At 50.2% G+C, this 18,244-nt stretch overlaps 1 protein-coding gene across 2 annotated transcripts; it reads left to right on the plus strand.

Annotated features, from left to right (window-relative positions):
• Positions 1–243: 243 nt before the first annotated feature.
• RUSC1 (RUN and SH3 domain containing 1) lies at positions 244–17,229 on the plus strand. 2 transcript variants are annotated; one of them, XM_081968131.1, is made up of 11 exons: positions 244–321; positions 3,782–5,475; positions 8,095–8,586; positions 9,375–9,470; positions 10,568–10,644; positions 11,406–11,580; positions 12,184–12,289; positions 13,117–13,163; positions 14,169–14,901; positions 16,181–16,309; positions 16,968–17,229. In XM_081968131.1, the coding sequence occupies exons 2-11, from the start codon at positions 3,843–3,845 to the stop codon at positions 17,134–17,136; spliced, it is 3,657 nt and encodes a 1,218-aa protein (XP_081824257.1). In that variant the 5' UTR covers positions 244–321; positions 3,782–3,842; the 3' UTR covers positions 17,137–17,229. The 2 variants fall into 2 exon arrangements, with proteins under 2 accessions (XP_081824257.1, XP_081824258.1); XM_081968132.1 differs by lacking the exon at positions 8,095–8,586.
• Positions 17,230–18,244: the final 1,015 nt, after the last annotated feature.

Raw genomic sequence — 18,244 nt, forward strand, 5'->3', positions numbered from 1 at the left:
GTGTGTGTGTGTGTGTGTGTGTGAAACTTCGGCTCCATTCTGACAGGAGGTTGAGCTGGATGACCTCCGGGAGTTCCCTTTGGCATCTTTCTCCTGGAGACACCAATTTAGTCCAGCACGGCAAGCGTTAAATAAGTGACGGGGGGGGGGGGGAAGAGAAATTGCAATGGGAGCGGTCTTTGGCTCCTCCTCCTCCTCCCTGCTTTGCTGGGGTGAGCTCAGCCGGGGGAGAGCTGGCACAGCTGGGCAGGGCTGGGTTGGACCAAGCCCTGCAGCAGAGATCAGGGAAGGACAGGCGGGCAGCCAGACAGACGGAGGCAGGTGAGTGTCCTTGAAGCCGATACCCAACAGCAGCAGCAGCAGCCCCCTCCTCACCTCCCACTCACCCCAAAAAACCAGTCTGGCTTTGTGTTTGGAAATGCACCAAGTGATGGAGAGATGGATGAGTGACAGGACCAAGAAATAAACCAGCTCCCCCCCTCCCCCCTCCCTTAGCATCCTTCAGGTATGTCCCACCTGCTTCCTTATTCTTTTTTTAAAAATGTGCATCCTTGCCCCAGATGTGTGCACCTCTGCACTGCTTCCCTCCCTGCCGCCTTCTCCATCCAACGCTTGTTTGCAAAGATGAGGAAACTGGGGGGGGAGGGGGTGGTGTTTGAGGAAGCTGTCGCCATTCGAACTCTGGACACACCCCAAAGACCTTCCCCTGCTCTCCCCCCCACCCCACTTTTTCCTTCCCCCCCCCACCCCTTTTCCAAGGGGCAACCCCAAAAATCAGGAAACAGTGTCCCAGATCTTCTATTCCATCTGTTTTATTTGGGGGGAGGGGGCAGGAGGAAGAGCGGGGAAGGGAGGGGTCGCCCTTCTTTACCGGTTGGAAGTCTGCCTGCAATGTCATCTCTCTGCAGTGTCTGCCTGCAGAAAACCAACCACCAACCCCCCCACCCCCAGATCTGGTTAAAATTATTTGAGCCGGTCACTTCTGGCTGTTGTTTCCTTCCCATGGTGGTGGTGGGGGGGGTGTCTTTCCTGCTTTTTGAGCTGGGCAGCCTAGTGGTCACAGGCCCAGATCTGGGTTCGAATGCCCCCCTCTGCTAGTTTTCCTCCCTCCCCCATGTGCTCAGCAGCCCCCTTGCCAGGCTAAAAGCAGAGCTAAACCCCAATATTACAGCGAGGAACTGAGATTTGAGAGAGAGAGAAAAAAAACTACCCATCAAATATTTAGTACCGTGGCATCAAATCCAAAGAAGGAGGGTCCTCTGAGCTTGTGCAGAGGGCCTTTCTAAGGGGTGGAATTAAAATTTAAAAGAGGGGGGGGGGGTGGAGACAAGCGAAGCCGTATTCATACAACCGGGTCCATGATTCGGACTTGATTCTAATATTCTGGTCTGTTTAGGGTTGAAAATGTTATTTTATCTTCCTTTCTGCTCTGTCAACCACAAAGGTGGTGAAAATGCAATTCCCAGCCATTGCAGGTGATCCAAAACCTGGATTTTGTAAATATAGGAAATATATATGGTATATATATATATATATATATATAATTTTCCAAGAAGGTCCTTGAAAGTATGGTTTTCTAACCATTTATGGTGATTTTGCTGGAACCTCGGGGGGGGGGAGGGAAGCGTTTAGCCAAACCCCCAAATAAAAAGGGAAATTGGTTTATACCTTTGTGGAATACCTTCAGGGCAGAAATATAGAAACGGAAGGAAAACAACAGCAGAGGTTTTTCCCCCCCCTCCCTGTTTGCAAAGGAAGCAGATTTGAAAAGTAGCTACTATCCAATGTGGCCAAAAATCAGACCGGAGCGAGAATGGATCTCAAAATTATTATTATTGTTATTATTATTATTTTTAGTGTGCAAAGGGTTTTGGGAATATTTGCAGATAATGTTTTCCCCTTCTAGATTGTTGGTTTTGAGATGGATGGATGGATGGATGGATGGATGGATGATGGATGGATGGATGGAAAAGGAAGGAAGGAAGGAAGGAAGGAAGGAAGATGTAATGGAGATGATTAGATAGATAGATAGATAGATAGATAGATAGATAGATAGATAGATAGATAGATAGATATAGACAGAGAGACAGAGACAGAGACAGAGATAGGAAGGGAGGGAGGGAGGGAGGGAAGGAAGGAAAGAGAAGGGAAGGGAATGGAAGAGAAGAGATAGGGAGAGATAGATAGAAGGATGTAGAAAGAGAGAGAGAAATAGATAAACAGAGATAGGAGGGAAGGAGGGAAGGGAAGGAAAGGATAGAAAAAGAAAGGAAAGGGGAAGGAAGGGAAGGGGAGAAGAAGGGAAGGGAAGAGAGCTAGATATCTGTAGACAGGGAGGGAGCTGGGGGGGGGCTGGAGAGGGGAGGGGCCTGCCACCCGACATCCTCGTTGTCAAGAGAACCCCGATTTCTCTCCTTGAATTGGTGAAGGTTAAAGAAGACACGGCAAGCGACAGACGGTTCCCCCCATCTGCGCACTTGAAACAGACAAAGCAGGCTTCGTCTTAGCGTGCTTGTAAATCCCTTTTGTCGTTGATCCGTTAGCTTTGGGCGAGGAAGCAGAGCCTCCCCAGCCAAGAGCAGTCTACCTGGGGAAGGGAGACGGGCGCTCGAGGCTCTCCGAAGGGGACTTTGTATATAATGCTTCTGCAGGCCGTTATCGAACTGGTGTTTGTGATGCATTGGGGGGATGGGGGAAATAGAGCTTTGGAAAGGAAACGGTGAACGAGCCGTGTGGAAATAGCTTGGAATATGAATATATATATATATCAGGCTGATGAATAATAGAAGAGGAACAGCTTAGTGCGCTGGCTCTGCCCGACACATGGAATGAGCTCATGGGAGGGAGGGAGGGAAGGAAGGAAGGAAGGAAGAAGAGAGGAATTGGGAAGGAAGGAAAGGAGAGGAACTGAGAAGGGAAGAAGGAAGGAAGGAAGAAGAGGGGAATTGGGAAGGAAGGAAAGAAACGGAGAGGAACTGGGAAGGAAGGAAGGAAGGAAGGAAGGAAGGAAGGAAGGAAGGAAGGAAGGAAGGAAGAAGAGGGGAATTGGGAAGGAAGGAAGGAAGAAGAGGGGAATTGGGAAGGAAGGAAAGAAAAGGAGTGGAAATGAGAAGGAAGGAAGGAGAGGAATTGGGAAGGAAGGAAAGAAAAGGAGAGGAACTGGGAAGGAAGGAAGGAAGGAAGGAAGGAAGGAAGGAAGGAAGGAAGGAAGAAGATTGGAATTGGGAAGGAAGGAAAGGAGAGGAACTGAGAAGGGAAGAAGGAAGAAAGGAAGGAAGGAGGGAAGGAAGAAGAAGGGAATTGGGAAGGTAGGAAATAAAAGAAGTGGAACTGGGAAGGAAGGAAGGAGAGAGGAATTGGTAAGGAAGGAAAGGAGAGGAACTGAGAAGGAAAGAAGGAAGGAAGGAAGAAGAGGGGAATTGGGAAGGAAGGAAAGAAAAGGAGAGGAACTGGGAAGGAAAGGCAGAACGAAGGAACAGAGATAGATACTGGTGGAGATGAGTTGGAAGGAACAGATACAGATGGAGATGAAAGGCAGGATGGTAGATACATGCAGATGGAGATTTGAGGAAGGATAGAAGGAAGGAAAGAATAGATAAACAGATGAAAAAGGAAGGAAGGGAGGGAGGGAGGGAGGGAGGGATAGCATCCTGAGACTTGAAGTCCACCTACCTTAAAGTTGTTGAGGTTGAGATAGCGAGAGGGGAAGTAGACCAAGCAGTGATATCCATTCTCCCCATCTTGTTTTCCTACCTTTGTCTTTTCCGATCTTCCTTTTCAGAGACAACAGACGGGCTCTTGCCTTCCACTTGCCTCTTCCTCTCTCCACCTGCCCGGGAGCCATGCAGTCTCCCAAAAAAAGCTTGATCTGCAACTTAAACCACGTCCACCTGCAACACATCTCCTTGGGCCTCCACCTCTCCAGGCGCCCAGAACTTCAGGAGGAGGACGCCAACACCTTGGGGCCCTCCAAGGAGCAAGTAGGCTGCCACGAATGCGAGGAACATGGGGGTCACCTGATCCCCAGCCTGGTGGACGCCAACTCCAACAACCCACTGTTGACTTGCCGGTGTTGTGAGACTCACCCGATATCATCTGAGGTCAAGCAGGGCCTCCAGTCTCCATCTTCCTTGGCCAACTGCCCAACTGTCAACCATGAAGAAGAAGTGGAGGAAGAAGAAGAGGAGGAGGAGGAGGCATCTCCTTCAGACCCAACTTCTTCATCCATCAGCAGCTGCTCGGATCTCAGCTTCGACGAGTCTCCCATCTCGGTCTACTGCAAGCCCTTCCCGGCTGAAGAGGCCCGGAGTCCAGAAAGCCAACCGAATATCGTCCCCTTGGAGGACACGCAAAACATTCCGGTCCACCCCCAAGAGAGAGGTCCCAACCTTAATGTCCCCCTGGTTGGACATCCTAAGGTCCATATCTGGGATAGTCCAGACAGTTTGTACAGCAGCAGCTCACCAGAATCTTCCTCTGACAGCTCACCTCCTTGTCCGGAAGTCCTAGTTGGATCATCTCAGGTTGGGTCCATCAAAGTTCCTCCTCTTGTTCCGCCCCCTGTCCGCCCCTGCAGAGCACCTCCCGCAGTGCCGGTGGTGCCCCCTCGTAGGCCGGAAGTAGATTCTAACTGCAACGCTCTCCCAGCCTGCGAGGTCAAGTCCAAAAGCGTCTCCTTGGTCCAAGTGGACATCAACTCCAACCGAGCCACGCCGGCGAGGTCTCGTTTTGGAGGTGTGCCTCCTCCGATCCCCCCTCGGACCAAGAGGGGTCTTCAGGGATTGAGAAGAAGCGAAGGGGGGAAGCCCGCTCCAGAAGTGGTCCCTCCTGAAACTGTGGAGCACCCGTTCCACCGCGGCGAACCGCAAGGAGAAACATCTAAGAGGGTCATCACCTCCTTCCATGAGTTGGCTCAGAAGAGGAAGAAGATGGCATCCGCGCCGCCCGTTCTCCACACCAAGAAGGACCAAAGTGATTGGCTGATCGTCTTTTCTCCCGACACAGAGATGCCTCCGTCTCACGAACTCTCCTGGGGAGTCGGACAGGAGACCACCAAGCCGCCCACTTGTCCGCCCAAGGAGCCTTCTCCTCCCCTCGGTGTCCAACGTGGGGTCATCACCTTCAAGGACCTCCGTCATCGGAAGCAGAGCAGCCAACTGGCCACCAAGGCGGGCAACCCAAGCCATCACCGGGGGCATCCTGGTCAAGGAGTTCCCGATGGTCGCGCCGGGCAAGAGACGAGCGACTCGGAACCGGGGGCCAATGGACACTTGTGGGGCGCGAAGGAAATCCCGCCCCGGATGAAGAGGTCCCGTCCGGGGCTACAGCCGATTGTGGAAGGAGGTTCTGATGATGGAGAAGATATAGGAGTCAAGCCGAAACAGCTTGGGAGACCCTTGGAGACTCAACCTCAGGAGAGGTGGGATCCTGACATCTGCAGGAAGGCAGAGGCGGCGGACAGGGAGGTCCCTAAGGGTAAGATGCTGCTCATTTTCTTGATTGACGGACCATTGCTCAATAGATGAAATGATTAGGATCAGGTGGTTGTGAGTTCGATCCTAGGTAGATGCAGATATTTCTCTATCTGGGCACGATGAGAATAATTCTGCTGAACAAAACTCCTCATTGGCAACAAGAAAGGCAACGGGCCAGTAAAACACTCTGCTAGCTCCATTCAGTTGCCTAGATTACACCCCGCAAGGGGTTATGGGGTCCTTAAACGAGGATGATGATAAGCGAGGATTCTGACCTCAATAGACACAGCTCTAGGCAGGTAGACCAAACTTTCCATTGCAAAACGAGACCACTGTTAAAGGAGTTTTGCTCCATTTTACAACCTTCCTTGCCACAGTTGTTGAAGGGAATCCCTGCAGTCCTTAAATCAGTCACACGCTGGTTCAGTAAATCGGGCTTCCCCGCGGACTTTACTTGCAACAGTCATAAGTGTGAAAAATAATCATAAGCCGCTTTTTTTTAGTGCCGTTGTAACTTCGGTCACTAAGTAAACTGTCGTAGGTCGAGGACTCCCTGTAAACAGAAGGAGATTTGAACGACCATCTGAAAGGCATCCTTGCACTGTAGGAGGCTTAGGATACAAGAAGCGGAGCAAATTTTCCCTTTCTCACATCAGCACACAGCCATTTAACATCAGCGATAAGGATAATAAGGTTTCTAGTCCCTAAACATTAATCCTATCTAATCTCATCTTATTTTATTAACACTAATCAATGAGAGTAGGGATCAATAATAAGTAAATAATAAAATCAATAGTAGGGACGCGGTGGCTCAGTGGCGAAGACGCTGAGCTTGTCATTCAGGAAGTTCGGCAGTTCAGCAGTTCGAATCCCTACCGCCGCATAACGGAGTGAGCTCCCGTGACTCGTCCCGGCTTCTGCCAACCTAACCGTTCGAAAGCAGGTAAAAAATGCAAGAGGAAAAATAGGGACCACCTTTGGTGGGAAGGGAAGAGCGTTCCGTGCGCCTTCGGCATTGAGTCATGCTGGTCACATGATCACGGAGACGTCTCCGGACAGCGCTGGCTCTTCGGCTTTGAAACGGAGAGGAGCAGCGCCCCCTAGAGTCGGGAACAGCTAGCACATGTGTGCAAAGGGAACCTTTATCTTTAATCCATAATAAGGCAATAATTATAACACTACGAAGGCTTAGATAGGCAGGATCAAAATGTCCCCATCCAGCCTGGTTAACCACTTTGCAATTATAATAGTAAGACCATAATTATAATTAATAATATAATTAAAAAACAGGAAGTTTGCTGAGGATTTTTGGCTGGGTTTTCGCTTCCTTGTTTTGTTTTTCCTTTTCTTTCCTGAACGCTCCTCCCATCCTCCCTGCGAGTCGATTCAATTTTTCGTTGCTTCTCCCGGAACCACTTTCTTTTTCGTTCTGCACGCTTCCACCTTCACCTTTCGGAGCAAACAATCGGGAATGTTGGCAAACTCGCTTCCTGCTTTTATTTAAAGAGCCACGGTGGAGGGAGGGGGTTGGCCGAAGGGACGAGAGATCACCCTCCACTCAAAAAAAAAAAAAGGTAATCTGAATTTAGCTTCCTTCGTCGGCAGAAAGGAAGGAGGGTAAGTGAGGCTTACAATCAGGGTTTAATTGTGGCTTGGCTCTCGGGGAATCCCTAGTGCGGTGTGACGATGCAGGGAGTGGGGGGGAAAGCAGAGTGCAGCCCCCTGTTTTTGCATGGGAGGGGGCTGTTTTTAACCTCTATATTCCTGCAGGGATCCTTCCCTCCCCCCCTCTCAGTTTCTACCTTGTAGGCTTTGAGCTGCAGAGAGTAACAAGGAAGCTGTCACCCAGCTGAGGATGAAGGAGATTATATAGCAGGGCCGGTTGGACTGGTTCGCCCGAACCGCTAGCAAAAATGCTACTGGTTCGCCCGAACAGGTAGCGAAATAAACGATCAGACGATCAGCTGCGACGCACGATTTTGATCTAGCTAATCTAAATCGTGGGGCAGTATAGATTACCTCTCCTCCGCCCTCGCTGTTCGCTTACCTTTGCAGGCGCTTGGTAGCAGGCTCCATCCGCCCGCCCGGACGTCATCACGTCCGTTTCTGATGCTCTGCGCATGCGCAGGAGATCCTGCGCATGCATGGAGGTGGCGGGTGAGCCCACATTGCTACCGAACCGTTAGCAAAGGTAAGTGGACTTCACCCCTGGATTGGAGTCCAAATTCCAGGCTTCCAAATAGGGAGGGTGGAGGTACTGGCTTTGTGGGTGGGTGTGCTGTGCCTCCCCCCCCCCACCCAATGATATGTCTGTTTTATTGTGGTGTCCAGAATTAATGGTTTTTTTTCTCGTCATATTCTCTCTTCCTTCCCTCTCTCCTGTCTCTGCAACCTGCACCCTGCTTTCGGACCCCTTTCCTGCTTCTATTCCCCCTCCCTTTTTATTTCTTTCTGCGCCATCCTCATGTTCTCCTACTGGATCCCCAATATTTCTTTCTGCCACCCCAAAACTCTCCATCCGTCTGGTTGTTGTCTAACACACACACCCCCGGCTGATATTTTTCGGGACTCTGACTCGGCGTCTTCTGCGTTTCTCGTCCTTCGTTCCCGCCGCCTGCAGCTCACCAGATCCTCCCTCGGCCGCGGGGTCTCCTCGTCCCTTTCCCCCCAACAAGGGGGCAGGCTGCTGGACCCTCTTCTCCCCTTCCCCACACTCCCAGCTTGGAGAACGCGGCTCAGCTGCCCCTTGACCCGTCCGTGGCGGCCTTTTGCCCAAGGCTGAAGACTCTCTCGTGCGAAGACGTTTGCTTATTGGCAGCCCGGCAGGGACCGCTTTTCGACGCAGTGTCTCCAGACCTCCCCGTCCGTCTCTCGCCCATCGGGGCATATTCCCCACCAGCTCGAAGCCTGCTCCCCTTCCTCAGCAGCCCTGATCTGGCTGTCCTGTTCTCTCCTTTCTTCCCCTCCAGCAAATCCTTCCCCGTCTTAGCTTTCCCCACCCACCAGGTGCCCGAGCTGTCATTTGGAGCCCGAGACCCCCTGGGAAAGCAGGGTGGAAAGGGTCCCTGGGGGAAAGCTATGAGCGCCAAGGAGTCGGGAGCCCCTCGCCAACGTAAGCCACTCCCCCTCTTCCTTGATGGCGCTTTGCGATCGGTCCTGTCTTTTTGAGGGGGGGAGGAGGAAAGAAGGACCCGAAAAGCAGAGGAAGCTTAGCGCAAAAGGGGGGAGGTGGTCTCAGCGAGAAATAACCTTGCCTGATTTAATAAATTGACGTCGGAAAAACTCACCAAGGTGAACTCATCAGCCTTTGGAGTTTCTTCCCGTAGTGCAATATTTAAATCAGCGTTTTCCCACAACTTGAAGATGTGTGGACTTCAACTCCCAGAATCCCCCCCCCCGGCCAGCATAGAATTCTGGGAGTTGGAGTCCACATGTCTTTAAGTTGCCAAGCTTGGGAAAACTTTTGATTTAAAAAAAAAATCAGTCTGGCCTTGCATTGCAAACGGACATTTTTTGGCTAGTCACCTGGAGTTCACCCAGATCACCCTAGATCAGGGGTCTCCAAACTTCCTGGCTGGCTGGGGAATTATGGGAGTTGGTCCACAAGTCTTAAAGTTCCCAAGTTTGGAGACTCCTGCCCGAGATTAGCAGATGCATCTCAAATCTAACCCAACAGTAGCTTTTTCTATGGGCAAAGTTTTAAACAAACACCAGGAAGAGAAGTGGGGGGAAACCCACATCCTGGGATGAAGAAAAAGCAGGGGAGGGAGGGGAGGAGGTTAAATAATGAAATAATTCATAAATTATGCCCACAGGGGAGCAAGTTCAGCCTATGAAGGCAGGTTAATACTTACGTTCCCCCCTTTTCTCTCTCTCTCTTTTTCTCTTTTGTTTTACTAGTTCGGCATTCTCAGTCCTTCGCTGGGGTCTCACTCCAAGGATGTCCAGCGAGGGCAGGAGACGCCGTCTCTACACAGCTTCGACAACAGAAAAAAGGTAAGATAGTAGATAGGTCGGTAGATTGGAAGGAAGGAAAGAGAAGATGGATGGATGGATAGATAGATAGAAAGCGAAGAAAGGAAGGAAGGAAGGAAGGAAGGAAGGAAGGAAGGAAGGAAGGAAGGAAGGAAGGCGGGAGGGAAGGCGGACAATGATAGGTGGGTAGGTAAGTAGGTAGGTAGGTAGGTAGTGATAGATAGATAGATAGATAGATAGATAGATAGATAGATAGATAGATAGATAGATAGACAGACAGACACACAGGTAGATAGATACACAGGTAGATACGTAGGTAGGTAGGGAAGGAAGGAAGGAAAGGAGATGATATGTACGTCAGTCGGTTGGTAGATAGAAAGAAAAGGAAGGAAGGAAGGAGGGAGGGAGGGAGGGAAGGAAGAGGGAAGATGATAGGTGAGTAGGTAGGTAGGTAGGTAAGTAGTGATAGATAAATAGATAGGTAGATAGATAGATAGATAGATAGATAGATAGATAGATAGATAGATAGATAGATATACATACATAGGTAGATAGATACACAGGTAGATACATAGGTAGGTAGGGAACGAAGGAAGGAAAGGAGATGATACGTAGGTAGGTAGGTAGGTAGAAAGAAAAGGAAAGAAGGTGATAGGTGGGTAGGTAAGTAGATAGGTAGATGGATAGATAGATAGATAGATAGATAGATGATAGAGAGAGAGAGAGAGAGAGAGAGAGAGAGAGAGACAGACAGACACAGACAGACAGACAGACAGACAGACAGATATGGAGGATGGAAGGAAAGAAGGTAGGTAGGAAGGAAGACATGATGGGTAGAGAGACAAAGATAGAGGGAGAGAGAGATGGATAGAGGGGGAGAGAGAGAGAGAAAGAAAGAAAGAAAAAGAAGGAAGGAAAGAAAGAATGTTATGTTAATAAAAGTCTTGTTCAGGTAACCTTTAAATGGGGAAAAGGTGCATCTGTGAGCAACAATATTTGAAGCAAAATACCTCCGATGGGTTAGCTTCCCAGAATGCTCCCATAATTTGGGGGCCCAGGACTCCCCCGGAACTGGGACTCTTTCCCCCCAACACCTTCCTCCCCCCCTTTCCTTCTAGCGCTGCTGGTGGCCGTCAGTGCTTCCGTGGACAAAATTGTGGCTCATTTCAGCACTGCCAGGAACCTCGTCCAAAAGGTCAGTTCGGCGCGTCGGCCTTTTCCCCTCCCCGTTTCCCGCACAACCACCCTGTGAAGTAGGCCAAGCCATATAAATGCCATTCTCGGGGTGGTGCGATTCAGCTCCACAATTGCAGGCGGTCCTCGACTTACGGCCGCAGCTGAGCCCAACATTTTCTGCTGTTAAGCGAGACAGCTAAGTCATCCTTTGGGGGGCCAAATTTTACGAGCTTCCTGCCCACCGTTGTTAAGTGGATCCCTGCGGGCGGGGGGGGGGGGGGAGTTAGGTGAGTCATGCGGCCGTTAAGCAAATCTGCCTTCCCCCGTTGACTTTCGCTCGTCGCAAACGGCGATCGCGTCACACACACACACACACACGATGCTGCGGCCGTCATAAATATGAGCCGCTTGCAAAGCTGCGACGGTCGTGTGAAAAACACCCCTAAGTCACTCGTTTCCCGTGCCGCTGTAAATTCGAACCGTCGCTAAATGGGCTGTTGTGAGTCAAAGGACTCCCGGTACGCGCAACTGAAGGCGGAATCTGATTGGGGCGCAAAATTTGGAGACTTCTGATTTGTGCGTATTACACCACAGCATTTCGCAGCTCGCGGTTCTGCTTGGCCGGAAGCCAAAATTAGGATTATTTCCCTCCTTGGTTAAAAAGCTGGCCGGGCAGGAAGTGTGTGTTAATTAAGATATGCTAATTGGGATAATTAGCAAAGGGAGGGTGAGTTATATTAGCTTTTCTCCTGCTGGGATGGTCCTTTCTCTCCTGCGCAGGCGCAGCTGGGGGACAGCCAGCTCACCCCCGAAGTGGGCTATCTAATCCTCAATAACCTCTGCCCCGCCTTGCACGCCCTGGTGGGTGACGGCCTGAAGCCCTTTCAGAAGGACGTCATCACGGGACACCGGCCAAGTTCTCCGTGGAGTGTCATCGAAGCTTCGGCTAGGCCAGGTAGGGGCCGATGGGGAGGTTAGAGAAACAGGAGTATTTATGACCACAGACCTTATCTAGCTTGGAAAGCTGCCATGTCAATATTTCCCAAATGCAAGGAAAGACTCTGGGCACAGAGTCTCTCAGATTCAGGGACAGATCTTCACACTCCTGAAACGAATGGACGAGCAAAATGTTTCCTGTAAAAGCCCACTCTAAGCTAATGAGGGACGTGGTGGCTCAGGGACGAAGACGCTGAGCTTGTTGATCAGAAAGGTCGGCAGTTCGGCGGTTCGAATCCCTAGCGCCGCATAACGGAGAGAGCTCCCGTTTCTTGTCGCAGCTTCTGCCAACCTAGCAGTTCGAAAGCACGTAAAAATACGAGTAGAAAAATAGGAGCCACCTTTGGTGGGAAGGGAACAGTGTTTTGTGCGCCTTCGGCGTTGAGTCATGCCGGCCACATGACCACGGAGACATCTTCGGACAGCGCTGGCTCTTCAGCTTTGAAACGGAGATGAGCATCGCCCCCTAGAGTCGGAAATGACTGGCACGTGTGTTCGAGGGGAACCATGACCTTTTAATGAAGGCGTTGCGAAAATTATATGATCCGGTTTTCCTCCCTAGGTCCTCACACCAGATCCTTTACCGCGTTATACTGGCGGGTGTCACGGCTGGCCCCACTCCGGAGTAACCACCAGCGTTTCCATGCTTTTATCCTGGGACTTCTGAAGTGAGTCGGGGTTCAAGACGGGAGAATAGAGCAGAGGGGAAAGATTATTATTATTTTTTTTAGAAAGAAGAGAGTTTCGTTTCTGAAGCTGTCACCGGCTGCCAATTTGGAAAAAAAAAATCCCTCTTGCGTGTTAAAATAAAAAGGGAGGGATTTTGCCCCAAATCTATTGTCAGCGTTCCAAACAACATCCAAAATTAAATCAGAGTCCGAGGCAAAGTATTGCTCAAAGTTCCAATTTATTAAGAGAGCCAGGTTGGCACATCTGGGAAAACCCGAATCTGAAAGCATTCCCGGTTTTTCCCACCCAGTTGAAAGTTCAAGATCTTGCCCCCACACCCACAAGTCCATCCCATGGTCCAATCTCCCACCGCCATGCTGGCAGCTTCCATCCATCCAGTTCCAGTCAGGTGCAGAGGTGCAAAGACAAAGGATGACCTTGAATGCTAGAAAGGAATTTTATTTTGACAACATCACATTCTACTCCTTACTATTCCCTCTCCCAATTCTAATGAAACAGCATAGTAAAATAAGAGTGTGTGCGGCAGGCCAAAGATCCAGAAAGGAATATGACTGCAGGCCTGACAGGCGGCCTCTCCTCAAAAGCGATACGGTTCCTGAAATCTATTGTAAAAGGGAATGCATGTTTAATTAGACATGTGTTAACGGCAGCTAGAATTGTATTTGCACAAAACTGGAAGTGTGAAGAGATCTGTTTCGCTCAAACAAAATCGAGCGAAAATCAGGCACGATGCGCTGAACGGGAATGGGGATGGGAATTCTGGTCCCCAATTGTTCAATGTTCCCCTCTCATGTCTCTTCCTTAGTTTGAAGCAAGTGGAGGAATGGTTCGCACAGCTGCAAAGGAACTCAGGTAGGTCAGATTGGGGGTGGGGGTGCGTCTTTTCCAGAAAGGGGGGTGCTTAGTTGAACATGGCCTTCAAGGAGATTTTTAAGAAGAGACTGGATTGGCATTTGTCTGGAATGGTATAGGTAGGGCCTCTTGCTTCCTTCCAACTTGGTTATTCTGCTATTCTTCTTCTTCTCCTTCCTTCCTTCCTTCCTTCCTTCCTTCCTTCCTTCCTTCCTTCCTTCCTTCCTTCCTTCCTTCCTTCCTTCTCCATCACTGGGAGTTTTCAAGAAGAGATTGGACAAGCATTTGTCTGTAATGGGATAGGGTCTCCTATTTGAGCAGAGGTTGGACTAGAAGACCTCCAAGGTCCCTTCCAACTCTTTTATTCTTCCTTCCTTCCATCCTTCCGCCCTTCCTTTTCCTCTTTTTTCTTTCCTTTCTTTTTTCTTTCCTTCATTTCCTCTTTCTTTCTCTAAATTTATTTTCCTTCCTTCCTTCCTTCCTTCCTTCCTTCCTTCCTTCCTTCCTTCCTTCTTCCTTCCTTCCTTCCTGTTGTATTAGAAGACCTCCAAGGTCCCTTCCAGCTCTAATATTCTATTATCCTTCCTTCCTTCCTTCTCTAAATTTCCCTTTTTCTATCTTTTTTCTCTTTCATTTCTTCTTTCTTTCTAAATTTCCTTCCTTCCTTCTTCCTTCCTTCCTTCCTTCCTTCCTTCCTTCCTTCCTTCCTTCCTGTTGTATTAAAAGACCTCCAAAAGTCCCTTCTAGCTCTAATATTCTATTATACATCCATCCATCCATCCTTCCTTCCTTCCTTTCCTTCCTTCCTTCCTTCCTCCCTTCCCAAGGTTGAGACACAGTGGACTAGCACCTTGACTCCAACTCAAACACCTGTTTGCTCTTTTCTCTCCTTTTCCTTCTCCCTGCCCCAAACTGTCTCATGACCTCATTTAAGATGCTCTTCTTCTCCGCTCGCGTTTCTGATCAGGTTTTTTTGCTATTTTTATTCCCCCACCCCAAACACAGAGCTGATCTCCTCCCTCTACTTGCCCACTGCCTTCCTCCTCCTCAGCCAGCGGTTCTGCCACCGCTGGGCCGAAGAACTGCTTCTCCTCCTGCAACCCCTCTCCGTCCTCACCTTCCAACTGGACTTGCTGTTCGAGCACCGCCACCTCCCCGTCAGCGTCCGCCCGACGGTCCAGCGAAGCACCCCGTCTCCTGAACCCGGGGCCGGTCGTTGGGAGAGCCCCCGTTTGACCCCGCCGGATTTCTCCAAATCTCCGCTTTCTTTTGCCGCTTGGGAAGATGGATTCTTGGCTCCATCCAGCCCCTTCCAGGAATGGCTTCTCCCCCAGAGACTTCTGGGGTGGAAAGAGCGGCTGGCCAGAGCCCTGCGTGGGAACGGAAGCCCAGCCTGGGCCCGAGAGGAGACCCCAGCCCCCTTGCCGCCGAGCAAGTGGACCAAGCTGTGGGTGGCGGTGAAGGAGTGCCGGGCTGTAGCCGGAGACACCGTTGCCAACGCCGAAGAACGCCCCAAAATTGAGAAAAAGGACTCGGAGTTCGAAAAACCCTCACTGGACTGCAAGGAGGACGGCTCCGCGGCAGTGAGCCTTCCCAAAGCAGCAATGGATATCCCTGAGGCAGGAGAAGTCTATCTGGAAGGCGAGGAGAAATCGGAGGCGGGAAATGGGAACGAAAGGTGGCTGGGATGGCTGTTTGGAGCCAATTCTCCCGGGACTTTAAATGAGGTGGATTCAAGGTAGGTTGAATGGTGGGAGGGCCTGTTCTGAGCTAGGTTTCCCCCAAAAGGCACGAGGCAGAGAGTCCTGGTCCCGACAAAACCCCTTTTATTACACGCAGGTGAATTCCTCTCCTTTCACCTTCAGCCAAGGCCTGGCAAACAGTCTTTCAAAGGCGTATTTATGACCACAGACCTTATCTAGCTTGGAAAGCTGCCATGGAAATATTTTCCCAATTTGGTGCTGTGCAAGGAAAAATTTGGCACAGAGTCTCTGAGATTCAGGGACAGATCTTCACACTCCTCAAACGAGCGAACAAATTGTTTCCTGCAAAAGCCCCTTCCCCTTTCGCTCCTCTTTTATGGCCTACGGGAGGGGCCATTCACTGCCCACCTGTGGCTTTACTCCCCAAGTCAACCCCTATTCTTTAGCTGTTCCCTTCCTCTGGCCGCTCTGCGCATGCGCCCCTGGCAACAGGCTCCAGCTGTTCCTCTGCCTCACTGCTGTCTAGCTCCGAAGGCAGCTGAGAATTGCCAGACGGCCTCAGCCCCCTCTCTGCCTCCGATCCAGAGCCCTCGTCTGAGCCTTCCCCAGACTCCAGGACTGGCCGATGTTCCTCCCCAACCCTCCTCACTGTCCGAATCTGCCGCCAGCTCTGCTGGTGCTGCCGGGCAAAAAGAGCACCCTACATTTGCACCCAGATAAGCTCCGAGGACACGGTGGCCCAGTGGCTAAGATGCTGAGCTTGTCGATGAGAAAGGTCAGCAGTTGGGCGGTTCGAATCCCAAGCGTCGCATAACAGAGTGAGCTCCCGTGACTTGTCCCAGCTTCTGCCCACCTAGCAGTTCGAAAGCACATTAAGAAATGCGAGTAGAAAAACAGGAAACACCTTTGGTGGGAAGGGAACAGCGTTCCGTGCGCCTTCGGCATTGAGTCACGCCAGCCACATGACCACGGAGACGTCTTCGGACAGTGCTGGCTCTTCAGCTTTGAAACGGAGATGAGCACCGCCCCCTAGAGTCGGGAACGGCTAGCACATATGTGCGAGGGGAATCTTTACCTTAAGCTCTGAGGCGTAATGTGTGAAGCGTGGGCTGGCAAAAAGGAGTTTGGCTTTGAAAAGTGAAATGGGATTGGCTGCCCTGTCTGGAGGTGGCCTCGCTAAGGACTAGAAACTTTCTCTGTCCAAATGGGAGAATTTTGAAATTTGATTCGTGGGGCAATTTCTGAAAGGAATTAATAAGTAATATTAGCAATTAATAACAAGCCTCCTTCCTTCCATGTCCCCGTCTCCATCAGGCGCCCCTCGAGATGGCTTTGCCCCGCCGTTAACACGCTGGTCCTCGCGAGGAAGGGGGCACCGACCCAGAAATCCTGGGAGGAGGCAGGAGGGGAACAGAATCCCCCAGGCCCATTACATTCCTACAAGTAAGTTGGCTCCTTGGTTGGGACACATCTGTGGGACAGGGCTTAGCTGATTCGGAATAAAAACTCCAGAGGCCGGAGTGCCAGCCAGTCTGCCAGGCCCTTTCTCGAAGCACACCCTTACGTTATTTTCTCCCATCTGAGATTCATTCTGAATTCTAGTCCTGCCTTAGGCATGAAAGCTAGTTGGGTGAATGGGCCCATCGCCAGGAGACAGTGAATTCTAGTTCCATTTCATCACGAAAGCTGCTGGGTGACTTTGGGCCAGTCCCTCCCTCCGTCCCAACCGTCTCTTCTCTTCTCCTCTTCTTTTCTCTTCTCTCTTCTTGCCTCTCTTCTCCTCTTTTCTCTTCTCTCCTTTTCTTCTCCTCTCTTTTCTCTTCTCTCCTCTTTTCTCTTCTCCTCTCTTCTCTCCTCTCTTCTCTTTTCCTCTCTTCTTTTCTTTTCTCCTCTCTCCTTTCTTCTCTTCTCCTCTCCCCTCCCGTCTCTTCTCCTCTCTTCTCATCTCTCCTCTCCTCTCGTCTCTTTTCTCTTCTTTCCTCGTCTCTTCTCTTCTTTTCTCTTCTCTCGTCTCTCCTCTTTTCTTTTCTTTTCTCTTCTCCCCTTCCCTTCTTTTCTTTTCTCTTCTCTTTCTTTTTTTCTGTTCTCTTCTCTTCTCCAGAGCTGTGCGGGCACTCTGTGACCATGCCGGTGAGGCCGCTGGACACCTGACCTTTTGCAAAGGGGACATCCTCCAAGTGATGGAGACGGTAGATGAAGATTGGCTGAAATGCCTCTCCGGAGACCAGCTAGGCCTCGTCCCCGTGGGTTACACCTCCCTGATCATGTGAATGGCGGTCCAAGCCAGCCATCCAGGCGGAAGGAAGGAAGAAGGGGACCCCAAGGATGGAGGATCGAACTGACCCCCTGCCCCCAAACTGATTTTTTTTAAAAAAATACACACCCCTAAAGGCAAACGACTTAAAGGATCATGGAGCAAGCTTCCTAGCGCACCACTCCTTTCACACCGACGTCTGAATTTCCGAGCTCTGCTTTCTCGAAATCTGGGGACTTTTGAACTGGCCCATCCTCCCCCGTCGGAAGCTGGCCGGGGATGATGGGTTATTCCAGGAAACCTGGAGTGTTGCGTGTGGGGGGAGCTGTGAGTCTGGAAATGTCTGATTGTGATTTGTTCGCCACTCTTGTCCGCCGCACAGCCTCCCGAACGACAGCGTTTCCTCGTAATGTGTATATTGCATAGATCTGTGTACATATAAAGAAATGGATATATACATATATATATATAGATAGACAGATAAGATATACATTTATGATTTAATCTTTTCGGTTGGTCCGACCTCTGCTGCTTCTAAAGCCGGAGGGAAATGTCCTTTCATATTTATTAATCATAATATTATTATGGATAATAATAATAATAATAATCAGAATAATCAGATGAGAAGTATCCATTGGAAGCCAATGGATAATTCTCATCTGATTATTATTTTAAAATTCTCCTGACCCTCAAAAAACAAAACACAATGCGTCTAGGTAGTCCTCACTTAGTGGCCATTGGCAGTTACAACGGCACTAAAAAATCGCGACTTACCATCTTTTTTTCATACCTACGTCCGTTGCAGCCCGATCAAAATTCGGATGCTTGGTAACGGACTCGTGTTTATGACGGCTGCAGTGTCCCGGGAGTCCCCTTTTGCGACCTCTTGGCAACGGAGGGAGGCTGATTCGCTTAACAACCGTGTGACTTCCGAAGGGCAGTAGGAAGAAAGGACGTAAAATGGGGCGAAACTCATGGAAACGGATGTCTTCCCTCGGCCACGGAAATTTTCAGGCTCGATTGTGGTCGTTAAATCGAGGACTTGTCTTGTATTGCAAGGGTTTAACCGGAAGAGAAGTCCCTAAGGAGCTTAATATTTTATTATTATTATTATTTTGTGCCAC

This window comes from Natrix helvetica, assembly GCF_964273705.1.
Source record: "Natrix helvetica genome assembly, chromosome: 16".
Classification (NCBI taxonomy): Eukaryota; Metazoa; Chordata; class Lepidosauria; order Squamata; family Natricidae; genus Natrix; species Natrix helvetica.

Excerpts from the sequence above, each read along its gene's own strand:
- RUSC1 (XM_081968131.1), top strand. The coding sequence starts at position 3,843 with ATGCAGTCTCCCAAAAAAAGCTTGATCTGCAACTTAAACCACGTCCAC. Across the intron at positions 11,581-12,183 it reads CGAAGCTTCGGCTAGGCCAG|GTCCTCACACCAGATCCTTT; the intron begins GTAGGGGCCGAT and ends TTTCCTCCCTAG. Across the intron at positions 12,290-13,116 it reads TTTATCCTGGGACTTCTGAA|TTTGAAGCAAGTGGAGGAAT; the intron begins GTGAGTCGGGGT and ends TCTCTTCCTTAG.